The sequence below is a fragment of the Jaculus jaculus genome, chromosome 4 (assembly GCF_020740685.1).
Source record: "Jaculus jaculus isolate mJacJac1 chromosome 4, mJacJac1.mat.Y.cur, whole genome shotgun sequence".
Lineage (NCBI taxonomy): Eukaryota > Metazoa > Chordata > Mammalia > Rodentia > Dipodidae > Jaculus > Jaculus jaculus.
The window spans coordinates 153,365,360-153,386,080 of NC_059105.1; the positions used below are offsets into that span (position 1 = coordinate 153,365,360).

At 43.0% G+C, this 20,721-nt stretch overlaps 1 protein-coding gene across 1 annotated transcript in view; it reads right to left on the minus strand.

The window, feature by feature from the left end:
- Positions 1 to 20,721, minus strand: part of Dcbld2 (discoidin, CUB and LCCL domain containing 2) — an 85,512-nt gene that overhangs the window by 19,961 nt on the left and 44,830 nt on the right. Inside the window, exons 3-6 of the mRNA XM_045148236.1 lie at positions 17,780 to 17,917; positions 4,934 to 4,985; positions 3,151 to 3,223; positions 2,593 to 2,726 (exon numbers count right to left, since the gene is read on the minus strand). Of these exons, the coding sequence (XP_045004171.1) occupies positions 2,593 to 2,726; positions 3,151 to 3,223; positions 4,934 to 4,985; positions 17,780 to 17,917 (397 nt within the window). The remainder of the gene's footprint in view (positions 1 to 2,592; positions 2,727 to 3,150; positions 3,224 to 4,933; positions 4,986 to 17,779; positions 17,918 to 20,721) is intronic.

The window sequence follows — 20,721 nt, forward strand, 5'->3', positions numbered from 1 at the left end:
CTGCTTTACGTGGAGTCTGGAGAGTCGTGCAGGCTGGTGCAGCCACGTGGAGCCACGACCCCGCCCACCTCGGCCTGCGTGTTCTGTTAAACGCAGAATCTCAGGAAGCTTTGAACTCAGTAGTTCTCTCAGGCTAGCTATGAACTCCCCATCCTCCTGCCTCCACCGCCTCAGTGTAAGGGTTACAAATGTGAGCCACCATACCTCATCTGTATGATTTTAAGTACGAAAAAGAGACCATCTACCAAAAACCTATTCTCGTGGAAAAGAAAGGATGTACAGACAACCACTTGAGAGGAACTGAAAGGAAGCAAGGTAGCATGGCTCTTTTGTGAGGCCCAAGCGCAGGAGACGTAAAGCATCACTCACAGCCTGTCTTCACACCATGAAGGTAGCAAGGGAAGATGTCCTTTGGAGAGCCGGCAGAGCTTCTGTGCCCTGCAGCAGCCCAAGTGCTTTAAAGCTGTCTAGTTTGTGCAGCAATGCCAGTGGAGGGAGAAAGGGCGTCTCAAGGCACCCCATTCTGCGCCTTGCTGAGAAAAGCAAAGGGCCTTCTGTGAAGGACAAAATCTGCAGAACTGGGTATGTGGAAGAGCAAAAAAGACTGTGCTGATCTTCCAAGAGCATCTCTACAACCCGTGGCCTACTTCTCGATAGTGCTGGGGAATAGAACCTGGGTCCTTAGGATTCACAGGCAAACGCCTAAATGGCTAAGCCATCTCTCCAGCCCTTACCTGCATTTTATAGCGTATTGTGTGTGTAGTGTTTGGCTATTACTGGTGTACTAACTGGGGCAGGGAGAACGGAGCAGGGTAGAGAGGATACAGACAGGTTAATTGTTGTTAAAATTAGGGGCCTGACTGGGGAAATGGTGAAGCAATGGAAAGAAGCTAACTGATGATTTAGTTCTAGGTTCAGAACACTTTACCCTTTTCAAAATATTTCACTGGAATGAGAAAAGCAGACTGTGGGAGACTGCTTCAAAGCTGTGATGGTCCCTACCTGAGCTTCATTCATGTTGCCAATAAAGGACAAAGCCAGTTCCTAAATTAACCAAAGCTGACATTTTGGAGATGGAAACTGAAGCAGGAAAGTCTTCATTTGGAGAGTATATTCAGGCAGTTCATTCTGCCTCAGAGATGCTAATATTGAAACTAGGAGGAACAAAAAAGGACCTTTCTTTTCCAATCATGAAGTTACAAATACCAGCTTTTCCATCCAGGCCACTGGCTGAAGCGTGGTGCCATGGGTGGAAGATGGCATGGGACATAGGAGAGCCTGTTCTTAAGGTGGAAACCTTCTGGAGCCTGTCCCCTGCCCCCCGCATCTTTGAACTCTGAAACTTAGGGGCAGGGTTCACTTACTAACAACACAAATTTCATTGAGTCCATTCAAGGGTTGAATACTTCAAAAGCTCTGGTCTTAGGAGACAATTAACATTCATACTGGAGTAGTTATACACTTGAAAATACAAAATAAAATCTTCAGATTAACTGATACCCAAAATGCTCTGTCTTGAATCATGAGACCCATCAATTCTTGATATCATCTGGACCCATGTCTAAAGCTACAATGTTACATCATTCTAGGCACGTGTTAGATGTCTGAAAATTTTGTTTAAATGTAAACTTCATACCATACTGTCAGTTTTTGTCTTAATAAAACTGTACTTTTTTTTACATTTAAAAAAAAGCATAAATCTGGGCTGGAGGGATGGCTTAGCGGTTAAGCGCTTGCCTGTGAAGCCTAAGGACTCCGGTTCGAGGCTCGGTTCCCCAGGTCCCACGTTAGCCAGATGCACAAGGGGGCGCACGCGTCTGGAGTTCGTTTGCAGAGGCTGGAAGCCCTGGCGCGCCCATTCTCTCTCTCCCCCTCTATCTGTCTTTCTCTCTGTGTCTGTCTCTCTCAAAATAAAATAAAATAAAGTTTAAAAAAAAAGCATAAATCTGTACCAGTTGAACCTTTTTATTTGCTTTTGATAGCAAGGTCTCACTATGTAGCCCATACTGGCCTCAAACATGCAATCCTCCTGTCTCGGCATTCCCAGTTCTGGGATTAAAGGCATGCACTGGCTGGCCTGGCTACTAGGTGGATCTTCACCAAGTTTTCCAGCTGCTACCCTGTCCTGACCTGTGGACTACGCTCCTTCCTTCTGAAGGGAAGCTGGCTCCAGCCTGGCTTGGTGACAACGATGGCTGCAGCCCTGCTGCATCTAAGAGGAAGCACAGAAGTAGACTGCACACTTCTACTTATTGCTTCAACTGCCGGATTGGATGCCTTGGCTATGTTTTGTAAAACAGCAGAATACTGATCTTTAGTATAAAGTAAGAATTTGTCAATAAACACCTAGTCTCTTACTCCAAAATTAGAAAAGAAACAAATCGGTCTTCCAAATGACGACCCATTTAAAAGCAGGGCAAGCTAAAATAGTGCAGTGCTCCCTCCACTCTGAATCGTTGAGAGCGTGAGAATACGAACGCGATCCCGACCTCATCTCGTGCTTCCTGAGCTCGACTAACAGTCACCTTGCTGAGATCTAGCCAGCCCGTCCCTTCCCCCAGCACAGCGATGACAAACAAAATGTGTACTCACACCACGGATGTGACGTTGTTGGCCAAAGAGCTTTCATAGTACGGGATGCCTTTACTGATGACCACGCTGATTTGGCCTCCCAGCACGTCTGACACTACTCCGGCATGCACACCAGCCATGCACAATGGTGAGGACTGAGAAGGACAAAAGAAATGCTTTCAATTTTCTTTTGATTACTCGTAAGTAATGCATTTTTATTTTCTCAAAAAAGTCAGCTGATCAGAGCAGGTTCTCATTGACTATTGTTTTAACAAAATAAGACTTTTTAGCGATAGAGAGTTATGTATCACTATAAAGAAATCATTTCTAGGGCTGGAGAGATGGTTTAGCAGTTACAGGTGTTTGTGTGCAAAGCCTGATGGCTCAGGTTCAGTTCCCCGGTACCCAGTGGCACATGCATCTGGAGTTCATTTGCAATAGCCACAGGCCCAGGTGTACCCATTTCTCTCTTTCTTTTTGCAAATAAATAACTAAAATACATAAGGGCAGAGATATATAATGTAAACACATCTTGGGATACCTAGGTGCACAATTAAAATAAGTCCGCGTCCAACTTACATCTCTATACCCATGGGGAATCGTTCCCGATATCTCAGCAAAAGGAAGCAGACATCCAGCTGGGCAGTACTTACTGAGAAATGAAAACAAGTGGAAGTTATAAAATGATGTGTTTTCTAGGGAAAACCATCAAAAAGAAAAATAAAATAGCTTTTTAGCAAAAGAATAATAGTGCAGTGCATAACCTCAACACACTGACAGAATTAACCTCTTGTGAAAGTCTTTCCATACACACTGAGTAAATTCACCAAACGGCTCACATTCCACATGCTCTTTGATTGCTTTATTTTGTCACGGATGATAGACATTTCCACGTTAAGATCCTCAGGTTTATGTGAATGTCTGCTGAGTGTTGTCTGTTGAGCGTTGGGCTGAGCTAGGTGTTGGGTTTACATAGGCAAATCAAACAAATAGGTCTATCATCAATGAGTTTACATTTCAGAAGTAACATTAAACCAGTACTTAGAAAGAAAAGTCACTCTGAAATAATGGGGAGAACGATGACAAAAGTAGTACACATTTAGTAAGCTTGCTAGGTACCACAGAGTACCCTAAATGTGTAAGGCAATCCACACAAGACTCCCACGTAGGAGGCACTGTCACTTCGCCCATTTTACAGATAAGCAAAGTAAAGAGCCACATGCCCCTATCAGAGAGCCAGACTCCTCTTCCACAGCGCTCTGAGGAACTGAGCGGGCAGGGGTCCCGGGAACACGGCAGTGACGGAAGTGCGTGCCAGCCACTTAGCCGAGCGTGGCTTAGGCAAGATGGCTTGTTTCTGCAAGGGTGCAGTGAGCACCGAGAAAGCCAGAGAGGGACAGGATCCGGATCACCCGGAACTTGTGGATGATGAAGTATGCAACAGACTTCTAAATAAACATGGGAAGTCAGCAAAGGACTCTGGCAGTTTGCACGCATAACCTGGTTCATTATCTTTTAAAAATATTATTCTGGCTCCTAGGCTAAAAGAGATTGTAAGGAATCATGACACCATGAGGAAAACGGTGTGCAGCCCAGGGGAGAGGTGAGGAGTGACAGGCGGGGCTCACGGTGCCGAGATCTAGCCGACCCTCTCCCAAGGGCTGCCAGGGCCACAGCTGTTGACCAGGACCCCTGAATGATGAAGGCACCTTTTCCACACGGCCAGGACCTTTCTCAAAAACAAAATCAAGTTCCTTTGGGAGTGGCTGCAAGGTGTGAGAAGTGAGTGACACTGGTCTTGGAAAGATGAGAAGGGTTTTGCCAAGAAGAGAGGGCCAAACCACTCCCATACAAATGTCCTGAGCGCAGGGAACAGTCTCCATAGCACGAAGCGCAGCAGAGAGACTGGGGGGAAAAAACACAAAACAAAACTGGGCAACGTTTTATTATAATGAAGTTTCTCAACATTTTTAAGGGAGAAATAACCAGATGTGCAATTCAGAAAATCAAAGTGCAGTGACGTGAGTAGCAGGAAGCAGAGATCAGAAACGTGGGATCCACAGAAAGGCCATGCCCAGCCGAGCAAGACACAAGGCATGCAGCCGAGCTCCGTGGAAGAGAGCACGCTGCCTCACGGCCAGCCCACCCTCCACCAAAATTATACTTCCATCTTACAGACCTAAATGCTACAAGTAAAGTAACATTGAAATAAGGTAACTGAATGGCTTTAAATAAGCCCTATTTTACCGGAGTCTTGAAATAATGTGTTACACATTTTACATAAACAACAACAACAAAAATGAGGTTAGGAGAGAAAAAAAAAAAACTGCATTTTAAACATACATACCAAACAAGTTCATACCTGAACTCAGGCTCCAAAAAATTGGACGCAGTATCCAAACAAGTGATTAGATCTAGAAAAACATACATAAATTTAAAAAAAAAAAACTATTCAATAGCAGACTGATTATTCTTGCTAAAATACTATTATAAAATCTCAAATTGCATTCATTGAACTTTCAAAATCTTGCTACTTAAAACTTAAATTAATCACAATCCATCTCATTTGAGTAATTCATCTTGACTTTTGGAGCTAGGTTTTCTCGTCAGTTTTACAACAATACCTTCTGACAAACAAAACAGATGGTTAATTCTGTGGCACATTAATAAGCACTGCTCAAATCTGGTCCACAAACAGGGCCGGCAGTGGCGAGATAACAATCCCCATCTACGCTTACTGAATGTGGGGGGGGGGGGCAGTTTTGTTTTGAGGAGTCCTCTGGGTAATTTCTAAGTGCATTCAAGGTGAAGTGAAAACTTTTAAAAATCCAGTATTTTCTATCTATAAGTAGTATCTCTGAATAAAAGCTACCCTGTCTCTAATTAAGACGCAGACCCTAAACAAAATGTGGCCCTTGGGGCTATGCAGACAGCACGAGGCGGCGAGCGTGGATCAGCGGCGCGGACGGCCCAGGCCGGGACGTGGACGTGGACGTGGACGAGCGGAGACGCTGGCCAGCCACCCTGACCCGAATCAGGGAGCTTCAAGTTCAGCAAAAGATCGTGTCTCAAAATGAGGTGGAGAGCAACTAAAAAGTCACCCGACATCGATGCTGGGCTTCCACACATGTGCATACGCCTGTGCACGTGCAACCACACACATGAATGTACATGTACCCAAAACAGTAGCTTTTACTTAAAAAACAACAGCAAGCACTCGGCATCTTCCCTCTGTCAGGACACAGCATAAAAGGTGCAGTGTGACTGCAGGGTTCTAAGGGCCAGGATCTGCCTGCCTCGCACCTCACTTCTCCAGCCTGGGCTGGATCCCGAGGCTCATGCATGTACGTAAACACACACACACACACATGCATGTAGCCATGGGACTCTGCAAAGCTTTGCCACCGCCTCTCAGGCTCACTGACTCCTGACCCTTCAGCTTGACAGCTGCTCCTGAAGAGCTCCCCAAGCTCACAAGTGAAGCCCTTCCAGCATGTAGTGGGCACTTAGGTTGTGAGAATGAACACGCAGCGATGTTCTGTGGGGTAACACACTGACTTGTTGACGGACTTAAACCACGATAAGCAACGTTAGTTTATAGTTTAGTCTCCGGACCAAGGAAGGCGGAGGCTGTGCCTGGCCCTCTTGTTTTTCGCAGCCATCCCAGTGTGGGATACAGTGGACACTTCCAGTGAGTCACTGTGAGAACTAAAGTTTCTCACTGTTCACTTACTTGGCGAGGTCCAGTCACTTTCTTGCCTGCAGACAGAAAAAAGTGGAAGGAGAACTTAAGGTAGTAACAAAAATAAGTGACTAACTGGTGCCTGGCTAAAGAACTGTGCTAAGGGGACCAATACACGGATGCATACAGCACTGACCACTCTTAAATTTCAATGAAATTTTGCCTTGATTACCCAACTGATACAGGTCACAGAAGAACCTGAAGACACTGTTAGCAGCAGCGTGGTATTTTAAGAGCACCTATAGGCTCAGTATGTCCTACAGTCATGTGAACAATTAAGTTAAACCTGTATTTTAGGAGTCTTAGGAGATGCATGCCTGGGTACTAGTTTATGGATGGAACAGCAACCAGAGTGAGTAGCACCCTCACATACTCTACCCTCATTATCCCTGGCCATCTGTACAGCATGCACAAGAACCACTTTTCCCCTTTCCTGGTCCAACAAAAGAATTCTCAGCCTTTATGATTAGAAGTTCTGCTTCTAAGATCAGCAGCCTTAAGGGAAGAGGGACCTCTGTGGTCCAATGTGGCACTCAAGCCACAAGGCAGCTGCCAGCTGGCCCCATGACCTTCAGGCCACATGCGTACCGGCGCTTTGGTTGTAAAGTTCGTGGGGCGCTTACACTCCACTTTATGCCACGCAAACGTAGAATAATTACCTTGCTCTCAACTTCCACTGGGGCTCAAAAGAGCTCCTTAGAAGGAGGAAAATAAGAATTCAAAGTGGACAGCTCATACGGAGCCAAGACTCAGGAAAAGGAAAGGCTAGGAGTACACTCTGACATTTACAACTCCACGAAGGCAAATAAAAGCCATCAAATTAAGCAGGGATTTAAGAAGTTATGTGCCTTTCTTGAAAGCTTTTCCCAAGTAAACAACCATCCAGAAAACTGCTGTTACTATACAACTCCCAGCTAACAAAAACATAGCCTGGGCAGGATGAGGCCAACCAAAAAGAAACCATGAGCCTCGGCAGCTTCTGAGTGTTGTATAAGAAGCCACCATCAGTGGACTACAATGAAACCTCACCAGTCTGACAAGGGGACCTGGACAATTCGGTGGGTGGGTGAGGTACAGGTAGGACAGTCTTTTTAGTGCACAATGCTGGGACAACTTGATACTCATATACAATGGAACATTCATCCAAAAGAATGAAACTGGTTACCTACCTCATGCCATACACAAAAATTAACTCAAAGTGCATCTAAACTTGGGAAAACCCTAAGACTTCAAGTCTTGACTTTGGATAAAGTATTGGTTTCTTAAATATGACGAAAAGTATAAGTAATCAAGTAAATGTACATGGAAATTCATCAAAATTCAAAACTTCTGTGCTTCAAAGGACCACTTCAAGGAGAAAGATGGCCCACAGAGTGGTAAAATTCTTGCAAATTACATATCTAGAATCAGTATCCCAGAATATTAAGATGTAACATTACAAAACCAAATGTTATCCATACAATGGAATATTATTGGCTAAAAAAAGAAATTAAATACAGGCGCATGCTATAGCATGGAAGAGCTTTGTTAACAAGATGGAAAACAGCCAGTCACAGACATACTGTACAATCCCATATAAAATGTTCAGAGATAAAAGGTAGACTAATGATGACCTGGAGGAAAAGTTAGGAAATGAAAAATGTGAAGTGACTTTTGCTCACTATGAGCGGTCAGTTGAGATGACAAGATTACTCTAAAATTGACTGGTGATTACTGAAAAGTGAAGCATGTTAGTAAGAGAACTATATTGAAAATGAATTGAATCTCAGAACTGTTATCAAAAAGCTACCATAGAACTAAGAACCGTTTTGTTTAATAGACGGCACATCTGTGTAGACAGATGAAATAAATTACTCAACTGTTCACTTATCAATTCGGCCAATATTAGTCACACAAGTATCATGACCAGCTATTGTTTCTGGCACCAGGGATAAAGAACAGGCAAAAAAATGACTGAGCACAGAAAGTATACCTCCAAGTGGAAGGAAGAGAAGAGAAACTATGTAGTAGATTAGAAGGCAGTAAGTACTTTAGGGAGTTGGGAAAAGCTTGGGTGTGAATAGTCTAAGACATGTGGTTAGTTTGCCCTCACTGAAAGGGCATTTGGCTGGAGGGATGTGGATCTGAAACTAGGTAGCAAAAACCACAAAGGCCCTGTGTGGGTGCAAGCTCAGCACATCCGAGGCTAGAGGGAAAGAGGGAAATAGGAAGTGAAGTCAGACTGACAGGAAGCTGAGTCCTTTAAGACATGTGGCAGAGGGAGATGGGACTGTCATTTTAATAAGATCACAGAGACCAGGAAATTGAGAGTAGACCAAAGGGGAAGAAACGCAGAGTCAGGAAGGAGCTATTGAATGGTGTGTGTGTGTGTGTGTGTGTGTATGCGTACACACACACACGCACATGTGTCTATATCATCCCAAGAAGTAGCAGATGGCTAAAACCTGGAGAAGAAATAAAAGAAGCTAAAGGTTAAAGATAATGGCAAGGTTTTTGGATTGAGCAACTTAAAAGATCATCTCCTATGTAAAGTACTTAGATTATAATAATGAATACCAATCATAGTGAAATGACTTTAACATGTCTGTAATGCTAGAAATCAAGGCTACGTTAAAAATTCAGGACAAGCTGGGCGTGGTGGCGCACACCTTGAATCCCAGCACTCGGGAGGCAGAGGGAGGAGGATTACTATGAGTTCAAGGCCACCCTGAGACCACACAGTGAATTCCAGGTCAGTCTGGGCTAGAGCGAGACCCTGCCTCGAAAAACCAAAGAAAACAAATTCCAGGCAGTACGTCATTTATAAAATTCTTAACTAAGAGCCTTTGTACAGAATTGATTTTTATGACTTTTGTTAAATTCTTACACACTGGCATACACACGACATGCATGCCATAACATATGGTACACTTCTGTTGGGTGCCCTGGCCAAGGGCACCCTCCACGACTGCTTTCCTTGTACAGCCCAAGGGAGAGAGCCAGCGTCTCCAGCGTCCACTCTACACTAGGTCAACAGTCTCATCTAGAAGGCATGTGACCCTCAGTCCTATGAAAAGGGCCTCTATGCTTGCCAATTTTCAGCTTTCCTTAACCACAAAGAGAAGACAGGTCTCAAAAGGATTTTTATAATGAAGGCACTAACATCATCTTTTTATAAATTCCAAACTTAGCAATATTGCGATCTGTCTTATTTGACACACACATTAAACTAAGTTCAACCTGAAACTATAACTTAAAGGCTGGAGAACTTTTTAAGTGACCTATAAACATTTAGGCTAATGTAGGCATAATGCTGTAAAAATGATAAAATATATTTCATTCATTCCTTTATGAACAAGAGGAGGGCTGATAGAGAAAAAGTGGGCATGCTGGGCCTCTAGCCACTACAAATGAACTCCAGATGCATGCACCACCTTGTGCATCTGCTTTAAGTGATATCTTAGGGAATCAAACCCAGGTCCTTAAGCTTTGCAGACAAGTGCCTTAACCACTATGCCATCTCTCCTGCCCAAAATGATAAATATTTCATATGTTAACAAATCCTAAAAACATCAGCATACTGCTTACTAATTTAGAAATATTTTGACTGACAACACTGGCTGTTTCTGAGACTGTAGACTCATTATTTGTATTTTTCCTCAATTAATTCTGTTTTGTATTCTTGATTGCACTGAACAAACTCAGGAGTATCGGTACACATGATAACAGTCTACCACGATTTTAACTGTATTTATTTACTAGCAGAGAGAAAACAGGAAAAGACAATATATACTTAAAGTAAATTCTACTCCTTTATTTGCTCTAAAATTCCTTAGTCAACTTCTGAGATCCTTGAAGGTGTGTTTCCATAGTTACACCTTGTCACTAGCCTTACTCTGTGATATCAGACACCTCTGTTCAGGAGCAAGAGGATGTGGGCTACTACTCCTGATAGTTCTTCTGATAGTTATCACTGTGTGGCTTTAAAGCTGGTTCTTTTCTCGCACGCAAGGACCTGGCAATGATGGGTACAGCTGCAACATACAGAAAACATAATCTACTCAGAATCTGCTGACACTGAGAAACTGATACTGTGTTTGGTACTCTGACTCTGCTTTTACATACTTAGGAGTGGAGATGAAATCTGATGTGCCTCTTAGCAAAGTTATAATGACATCTATGGAATCAGAGAACACAGGGAGACTTGGAAATTCTTTCAATGATGAAAATAAGCTGTCTTATCAATGACACAGGCATGGCTTACCTGCCCAAGCAACAAACCATACAGTTAAGATAGGCTGTAAACTACATTTGGTTACAGTGCATCACATCAAACCCTCCTATGCTGAAATCTCTAATATGAACATAAGACACATGAAGAGCTAGCATCGTTCTTGAAACCTACACAGTGTCCAGCACACTACTAAACACATGAGCATTTGCCAATAGCCACTGTGTAGCATGAGACAGCACAAATACTTATGTGGTTCTTCACAGAATTTCTAATATGCCACTACCATCCTCCCCCCCCCCACACACACACAGAAAAACAGCCAGAGGCTGAGAGAGACTGACTCTCAAACTCACTAAGGTACATCTCCGGTTATTTTTATGTCATCTGGGAACAAACTATACTCTATAGCTGAATCACTTCTTTTCGTCAACATCATTTTCACAGATTAATACACTTCTGAATTCTCTGCAAGACTGGAGAACCTCTATTCAAAACAGTTGTTTTCTCAATAAACACTTAGATAAAGTTGGTTTTGGGCATGACATTTACATGATGCATAAAAAAACTGTATTAATCATTTTCCTGGAAATAAGAAATGAATACAATCTGAAACTTCACTGATTTGCTTAATAGTTTCCAATATTTATGAACAACAAAAAAAATTGCAGAACGCTAGTTACGTGCAGAAGTGGAGACAAAACAGCCTCTACATGATTACTGAGCAGCCAAGGCAGCACAGTGTGAGGAATTCACACTCTATTTTCAAAACCCAAAACATTCCATGTAGAAAAAATAGCCAGTACAGAAACTTGAACCCTATTAGAAAGGAATTTTCTATTTTACCCTATGTTTCATTTACAAGTCTATGCAATCTGATGTAAGATGGAAGAAATGAAAAATATTTGCCAAAATATGTGGTTAAAGAATGTAGCAATCAGAAAAATTTTATACCATTGGTGTTAACTCTAAAAATACTTAATCATATGGCCACAATAACCTTGTCAAGTGGGAATATTTTCAGGCTCAGCTGTTCACAAGTCTTAGGTACACCGTGATCATATTCTGTGGGGTGGTAGACAGTGAAGTAACAAGTGTTTACAAGTTCCTATTAGGAAGAATATTAATTCCATACCGGATAATTCCATTACAAGGAATGTTAAAACTATTTACTACTTCCCACTGAAAAATAAAAACAAACTTTAGGCTGATCATTACAAAATTCTGGTTTGGTCAAATCTGAAATAATGAGGTTTACTATTACTTTTTAAGTCCTGATGTTCTGTTCTACACAGAGCAGATTAGCACTTTCCAAAGTTTACACACACACACACACACACACACACACAAACCCACTATGGCACATGTAAGTAATGCTGCCGTGGCAAAGTTGCAAAGTTGTAGCTTTCAACATAAATGTAGGTTCCTAAACTCACTGTTACATAACAAAAAGTAACTAAGGACTGGAGACATGGATCAGAGGTTAAGGTACTTGTCTGCAAAGCCATAGAACCCAGGTCCCATTCCCAAGGACCCACATAAGCCAGATGCACAAGATGGCGCATGCGTCTGCAGCTGGTTTGCAGCGGCCAAAGGCTCGGGCACCACCATTCTATCTGCTTCGTTCTTTCTCTCTCTTCCTTAAATAAGTAAAATAAAATGAAATTTAAAAAATTTAAAACTGAAAAAACTCATTGCCCAGAACATTCCCTGACATACTGAGCTCCTTCTATTGGCCACTGATGTAGATTGAAACCAAAATGTAGATCACACACCTATAACAAACATTCCTTTTATTTTTTCCAATTCCTATGGTAAATGCTGATTTTCAATTTCTTTTTTGAACAAAAATAGTATTTCATTATTAAACATGGTTACAAGATCTGAGGACCTATGTTTGGACCTCTGTAAAGTTGGCTCTGTCTTTTCCAATAAAACCAGCAGTAACTTTAGGAGTTTTTCTGTACAGAATGCCTTCATTACTAATTGCTAACTTATCCAGGATATTTCAAGGGAAAACACCCATTTTCAATTTTCAGAAAATCCAGTTGGAATTCAATGGGATTTTATCATCTTGGAGTACAACAATTTTCTCAGTTTTGGAAGTGTTGATTTACATTTATAACATATTTTTGCCATTCAATGCAGGAATGGGAACGTTTTCTTCCACAGGTAGATACAATTCTGTTTCTGTAAAACTGATAAGAGAAAAAAGGCTAAAAGCTGTTGTTCATTAATAACTAAAGTAACAGAGAGGGAGGAAAACCCACAAAGTTTTATAAGACTAGAAACAAAATCAAAGACTATGCTAGGGTACTGACCGCCATGACACGACCTGGGTTATTACATTCCAGCAGCTCTGACCTTCATCCAGCCTAACTTGACCCTGTGTCCGTGGCCTCTTAGGACAACTTGAACAGCAAAGAACGAATCCTAATTCTTTGAAATGTTTCCTAGAAGACAGTAGGCTTGAATATGATGTCTTTAAAAACTAACTGAATTCTACTGTGTATATAAAATGACCTTTTTAATTTAATCATCTCTTATGTGGTCTCTTCTATAGCCTCTTAATGGCCCATCCTTAATTCCCTTCTGCCCACTCACGAAGTAATCACAAAGTAAGGAAGAGTCTACAACAAACAAAACATAAACCAGTCACAGCAGCTCTACTCTACGAAATTCCGAGAGCTCTTAGGAAAGTGTTCCAACCCTCAGATTCTCCATAAGGCTCTAGGTAATGAGCTCTGTTCACCCTGCTCATCCGCTGCGACCACACTAGATTTCTTTCCAACGCCACCAAAGCTCCTGCCGCCACCAGGCCTCTGCACTGCCAATTAAGCCCGCAGTTCTGAGCTATGGTGACTTCCTTGGGAAGAAAGAGCTGTTCTCGACCTTCTTCTCCTCCCTGCACCTTCACGGCCTCCTGTCACGAGCACTGATAGCTGCAACTAGGTGACCGTTTGTTTCACGTTTTCTCCAATCCTACTCTATAAACCCCGTGAAGGAATGATGACATCTGTTTCAGTCACTGCTGTACCATTACCGGGTACAGAACACAATCGATAAGATAATATGACACCATGATGGGGTCTTTCACAAAACTATAAATAGTAGCATATCTTAGAGAAAACTGTGACTCTTGGCAACAACACATCCTACACAGCATTAACAAGTCATTAGGGGAGTTTGGACAAATGAAGTTACTGCCAAAGCAACTCTGTTCACTCTTCTCGTCCCTACCTAAATCTTCGACTGCTAAGCTAGGGACTTGCAAAGATGTTCCTTGGAAATAGTCAAGTAATTCACCGTTGCAGCTGAGGTTCCTGGGATGCAAACAAACAGCATCTCAAGTGAAGCCGGTCAGCCTTTGAAGGAGTGAGTCACTAGAAGAAACTGTGACTAGAGGCCACCCAAGAAGAAGTAACAGGAAATTCAACAAGTGTTTCCTACAACATGTAGCCAATGTTGTTCAAATGAAACAAACACCTGATGGGAGGGAGCGGTCATGAAAAATATACCACTTCAGGAGACAGCTGGAAACGGGGATTTCTCAATCTCTTTGGAAAGTGTTACTGCTAAGACGTTCCTAAGGTAGATATTTCAAATGCCTCTAGAAGCAAAGAAATATCTGAAGAGCAGCATAGCTATTTTAAATCTGCTATGAAGATCTGTAACGTTGTAACATTGTGATTCCTTCTGAGGTCACCAAGCTTATGTGAGATTCCTACCTGAGATCACTGTCAATTTTTATAGACCTTTAATGTACAACACTAGGTTCCTGTAGGTTAAAAAGACCCATACTTTAAATTTACAATGGACATCTTTCCCTTTATAGTAAAAGAAAGAGCAATTATTTTCCAGAAACCTTCAACCTGGTAAATAACAAGAAAATTAGGAAAATATTGGGGAAAAATCAAGATGAGGACTTATTCTCATATTAAGGCCAAGAAACTTAAGAAGAAAAAGACAAAATCATCCTCTCATCTATCAACCAAGAATTTAAAAGAATAAAACTGCTGGTGTGGTGGCGCACGCCTTTCCTCCCAGCACTTGGAAGGCAGAGGTAGGAGGAGAGTCATGAGTTCAAGGGCAACTTGGAAAGGCAGTGAGTTTTAGGTCAGCCTAGACCCTACCTCAAAAACAAAAAAAAGAATAAAACTGAAAAGAAGATAATCTTGTATCTCTTATCTCACTGTTTTCTATAGGACTCTTTTGATGGTGGGGGTGAGGGAAAGGTAAATTTATGTGCAGTGGTGGACATGGGGGGTGGCTGCCACTCTTAGTACCTGAGTGGTCTATGTACAGATGTGATACATGCATGACTAGATTTCACCCTCACAGCCAACAGGACCCGTGGAGGGGAGGCGACATGCTAGACCATCAGCCTGGCACATGGCAGAGGCAAGTTTGAGTGTTTTTTTCATTGTATTTAACATGATTTATTTAAGAGAAAGAGAAAGAGACAGGTAGAGAGAGAATGGGCGTGCCAGGGCCTTTAGCTGCTGCCAATCAATTCCAGACACATATGACAACATGTGCATTTTACATGGGTACTGGAGAATCAAACCCAAGTCCTTAGGTTTTATAGGCAAGAACCTTAATTGTTGAACCATCTCTCCAAGTCCTGGTTTTCTTTTTTCTTTTCTTTTTAACATTTTTATTTATTTATTTGCAGAGAGATGAGAGACAGAGAGAATGGGCACTCCAGGGCCTCCAGCCACTGCAAATGAACCCCAGACACATGCTTCACTTTGTGCATCTGGCTACACATGGGCACTAGGGAATCAAACTCAGGTTGTTAGGCTTTGTAGGCACATACCCCAACCACAGAGCCATCTCTCTAGCCCTCTTCTATTTTTAACCTTGAGTGCGTGTGAAGATCAGAGGAAAAGACTATCGGTGGCCCTCCTCCAATGCTTAATCAGGTGATTCCGTGAGACAGTTTCTTTCTGAACCCATGGCTGCTCTTTCCAATGAGCCTCAGCAACTCTCTAGTCTCTACTCCAGAGCTGTGGCTCAAGGGCAACATGGTCATGCCCCTGTTACATGGATGCGAGAGAACAGACCTGGGACAGATCACATCTTCTACAGCCTCATGAGTGCTCTCCCCTTCTGAGCCATCCCCACAGCTCCTTATCTTTGGGTTTTTTCTGTTTTATTTAATTATTGGAGAAAGAAAGAGCAAGAGAGAGAGAGAAAGATATCATCATTGCACATCTGGCTTACGTGGGACCTGGAAATTTGAACATGAGTTCTTAGGCTTCACAGGCAAGTGCCTTAACTGCTAAGCCATCTTTCCAGCCCAGTCTTTGGTTTTCGATGAAGGGTCTCACTCATAAACCTGACTCAGCTTCCCTAGTACTGAGTGTGGTGGTTTGATTCAGGTGTCCTCCATAAACTTAGGTGTTCTGAATGCTAGGTTCCCAGCTGGCTGGATATTTGGGAATTAACACCTCCTGGAGGCGGTGTATTGTTGGGGGCAGGCTTATGGGTATTATAGCCAGTTTCCCCATGACAGTGTTTGGCACACTCTCCTGTTGCTATTGTCCACCTTATGTTGGCCAGGGAGTGATGTTACACCCTCTGCTCATGCCATTGTTTTCCCCTGCCATTGTGGAGCTTCCCCTCAAGCCTGTAAGCCAAAATAAATCTCTTTTTCCCACAAGCTGATCTTGGTTGGGTGATTTCTACCAGCAATGTGAACCGGACTGCAACACTGAGTTTGCAAGTGTGCGCTACCAAGCCCAGCCAAAGGCTGGTTTTGATTTCAGGGGTTCCCAGTGCCCTTGCCATATCACTGTCTTAACTTTCTTGGATTTGTCGGAAACATTAATTGTTCATTTAAAGTCGTATCGCTAGCGTCTTCCATTTCCATTTCAATGAGTGGTCAGCTTTCTCATCTTACTCCTTTGCTTACAAACAATCAGAAAGCAGATCTTTCTTCACTAGCACACACCCTGTTCTCCATCTTAGAGCTCTAAGCAAAACTATAAACTGAGGAGTGTTCAACCCTGAAGCATCTCTCTCTCACCTTCCAAGGCTCAGGGTCCACTGCAGAAGAGGTGGTGGAGGAAAGAATGTAAGAGCCAAAGGAAGGGTAGGACTCCTTACAGTGCACTCCTCCAGACACAAAATGGCCCGGATACCCATGACCTCACAGTGCCTGACACCACCTACCCAAGACCCTCATAATAGGAGGAAAAGATGGTGACAGCAAAATCAACGAGAGGCTGACTGGGAGGGGGAGGGGATATGACGGAGAATGGACTTGCAAAGGGGAAAGTGTGTGTGTGTGCGGGGGGATTACCGTGGTTTATTGTCTATAATTATGGAAGTTGTCAATAAAAATGAACTAATGTTTAAAACCCCTGTAAACCACCATGGTCAAAGAAGAGCTTTCTCCGCCCTCAGTATTTCCAGCGCTCGGCACCCTCACACCTAGGAGAAAGCCCGATAACCTTCTCAGTACAGGATGAAGTGAAAGCCATGTTTTTAAATTTGAAGTGGTCAAGTTAACCTACTGCTGAACATAAAAATGACCACCTTCTAGTGCAAGCAGCTGCCTGGCCATGCTCTACTAGCAACACTTCCGCAGCCCCGGCCATGGTGCCTCCTAAGGACGGAGGCAATGAATATGAGCCACAGCAGCCCAGACTCCTGGCAGGCTTCCTGCAGGTCGTATCAGAGACTCTGCTAGACTGTGGGTTCTATTCTATTTGACATCTCTGCTTTTAATCCACACACCCTTCAGTTCCTCAATACTAACAGTTCAGAAGAGACTCCATGAGTGTCGTGTTCTAACTTAGTACCGGGGTACTGCTGGAGGCACTAGGGCTTGGGTTTTGTAAGCAATGATACAGCCTTCAACACAACTGTTACCTGGTAAACTATGGTTACTATAACTGATACGGCACATCTCAATATTTCAGATTTCAAAGTTACTACAGTTTGTGTTGTGATTTCGTAAAAGAGAGAAATTAGTATTTACCTCTACTAAGGAACAGCAAGCGTAGGGACTTGTAAAGTTACTACACTGAATTCCTAAAATTCTCAAATGGTTCTAATTTTGTTGAATTTATAGAAGGAGTAGCTGTTAAGTCTTTTTGGTGTATTCCATGTCAATTAGTGTATGTATTATTACCTTCTCAGTCTGTTTCCTCTATTCTAATCTCAAATAACAGATAGTTGAAGAAACGTTTCGTTTTTACTGTCAGAAATTATAACACGTGGGTACCACTACATAAGATGAAAATTACCTTGCTTATCTATGACTGAGTATGAAGCCAAAAATCCTCGTCCGGAAGCATGGATTCCACTCATGAACAGCACAGTGATCTCACTGCTTTTTGATTCAATTGAATGATTCATTTGCAACCCCAGACCACAGTACTTGCCTAGGAATGAAAGAAAATGCACATATTGGTGTGGTTTATTAAGACAATATTTGTAATGTATGTAACAGAATCAGAAAAAATACAACTATGTATGAAATTAGTAAAAGAAAAACAATCACATGTTTAATGATTAAAACTCATACTAGTTCAGCAAAAAAGCAAATGCCAAGCCATAAGTATTTGGTCCAATAAGAAACAACAGCATAGGTATCATTAACCTTGTGGAGATTCAATTTCCTATAAGGCACATGTATGCTTTTTAAAATAATGATGAGGAATATTTTTAAAAATGGACATTTCATTCAGGCAAGCACAAATTGGTGGCCAATCAGCAGTATGAACATGTTTCCTTCAAGACTTTCTGGGTTCCTGGCCTCAGTGCACCCCTGACAATTTTTTGTGGCTACTCAACGTTACTTCTTAGGATCTCAGGTTCATGTTTGCTCCCTAGCGGTTACGTTCACGCACACGGCTTTAACTAGGGTTAACAACTCAGCATCTTAAAACAGACTTCCTTGCCCTTAAACTTCAGATGTTTATATTTAACTTCCTGCCTAACTTCTAGCCTACAATCTACAATATGCATGTAAAAAAAAATAAGCTCAGTATAAATCTAAGTAAACTAAGAAAGAATGAATGGAAAAAAAAAATAGGAAAACAGCCCCCAATTAAAGCTAGTCTAACCTATTTCAAATAAAGAGTCCTAAAAGCTGTTTCCAGCAGTGGCACTATTGCTTGAAGAAAAGCATTGTGGACCTCAAGTGACATCACTCATCGCTCGGGAAATGAGCATTAAAACTGCGATGACGTGCCAGTGCATGCCCAACTGAACGACGGCAGCCAAAACCCTTTCAACACACAGAAATCAGAACCTGCACCTACTAGTGGAACAGACAGACACACCATTTTTAAACAGTTTTGGTAGTTTCTAAAAAAAATTTACCCAAGAGGGGAGAAAACAGGTCCAGGGGACGACTATGCAAATGATCCTATCTGCTGCAAATGAAGACAATTTCATTTAATAAACTAGTTCACTGATAAACAAAATGCGGTGTACATTCACACCAAGGAATACTACTCAGCAACACAGAGGGTCAAATTACTTGCAACACACGGAAGACCTAGAAAAGTATAATGCTAAGTAAGAGAAGCCACTTAACATGATAGGCAAAGTTAAGAGATGGAAGTAATCCGTGGCGGCCTGGAGAAAAGGGGAAACTGATTTAAATGGGCACAGGTGCAACTTTCTGAAGTGGTATAAAATTTCTAAACCAAGATTTAGTGGCACCTCTTCAGCTGTGTACATACTGAGCTCATCAAACTGTGCATTTGAAAAATAGATGAGAGATAGTTTTGAAGATGGCCGCGTAGGTACCACGCCAAAGCAGCCTGGGGGGGGAAAAAGACCAAAAAACCTCAGCAAAATACACACTTTTACTAAAAAGTGAGGTGTATACGAAACTGAAGCGGCAGCAGAGAAGTAGGAGAGATCCAGAGCATCCAGAGCCCGCACAGGCTGGCAAAAGCGGCCCCTGCAGCTCCGCCAACCACGGCGGCGGCGGCGGCGGCGCGCACCAGAAAGCCGCCAGGCTCGGCTCCAGCCGCAGGAAAAGCCAGGTGCGGGCGCTTCCCTCACACCGCGCTCTCCGCAGCTCAGGACACGTGAGGGGAGAGCGGCAGCGAGCAGCGGAGGAGCAGACCGCGAGGTAGAAGAACGCGTGGAACAGCGAGACAACCAGAGCAGCCGCGGCTCCCTCCCCTCCCCCACCGCCTGAGCCCAGCTCCAGCGAACAGAGCAGCAGCCCCGGACCCGGCCACGCCAACTTGGGCTGACAGCGGGACCCAAGCAGGAGCAGAGTTCGGCAGCAACATTGCCAACTTCGGAACCAGCACCAGCGGCCCCAGCAGCAGCAGACCCAGGAGCGGCAACAACAGCAGACCCAGAAGCAGCAGCAGTTCCAGCAGCGGGGGTGCTGATATGCAGGGCCACAGTTGCCAGGCTTGGTTTGCCCCGCAGGAAAAGCCAGTGCCCAGCTCCAGAAATCAGAACAGCAGCCAGACGACCCAGGCAGCAACTTGACTGAGACCAAACTCATCCAAGGTAACTGGGTTTGCACCAGGGAAGGGTCTCACTTGGTCACAAGCTGACTGAAATCCCTCAACAGACCAGAAATCTTAACCTCTGTGTTGATAGAGGATCTGGTTGTTATAATAACTACTCTGGCATACATACTTGGGACTGTTTTTGACTGAATGGGTACAGTGTTTAGTTAACTTTTAGAATCTACCGGTATTTTATTCCACTCAGCCTACTTGAATACTCCCATAGCAGGGAAACTCAGCCCCTAGGAGCACCTTTGCAGATACTATCAGAGTCTTAAGAGACACATCTAACACCTTAAGCTCCTACCCTAAAAATACATAATATCAAATCAATTGATACAGCTAAGAATACCCAGCTAGCTAGAAAATCCAAGCATTAACTTAATCCAAGATGCAAAAATATATACATTATAACACAAGAAACACTAAAAAGCAAGAAGATATAAATCCACCTAAAAGTATTAATGCATCAGAAATGACCTCCAGTGAGAATGAGTTAGAGGAAATGCCTGAAAAAGATTTCAAAAGAATGATTGTAAATATGTTCAAAGAGGGATGGAGAGATGGCTTAGCGGTTAAGTGCTCGTCTATGAAGCCTATGGACCCCGGTTCGAGGCTCGGTTCCCCAGGTCCCACATTAGTCAGATGCACAAGGGGGCGCACGCATCTGGAGTTCGTTTGCAGTGGCTGGAAGCCCTGGC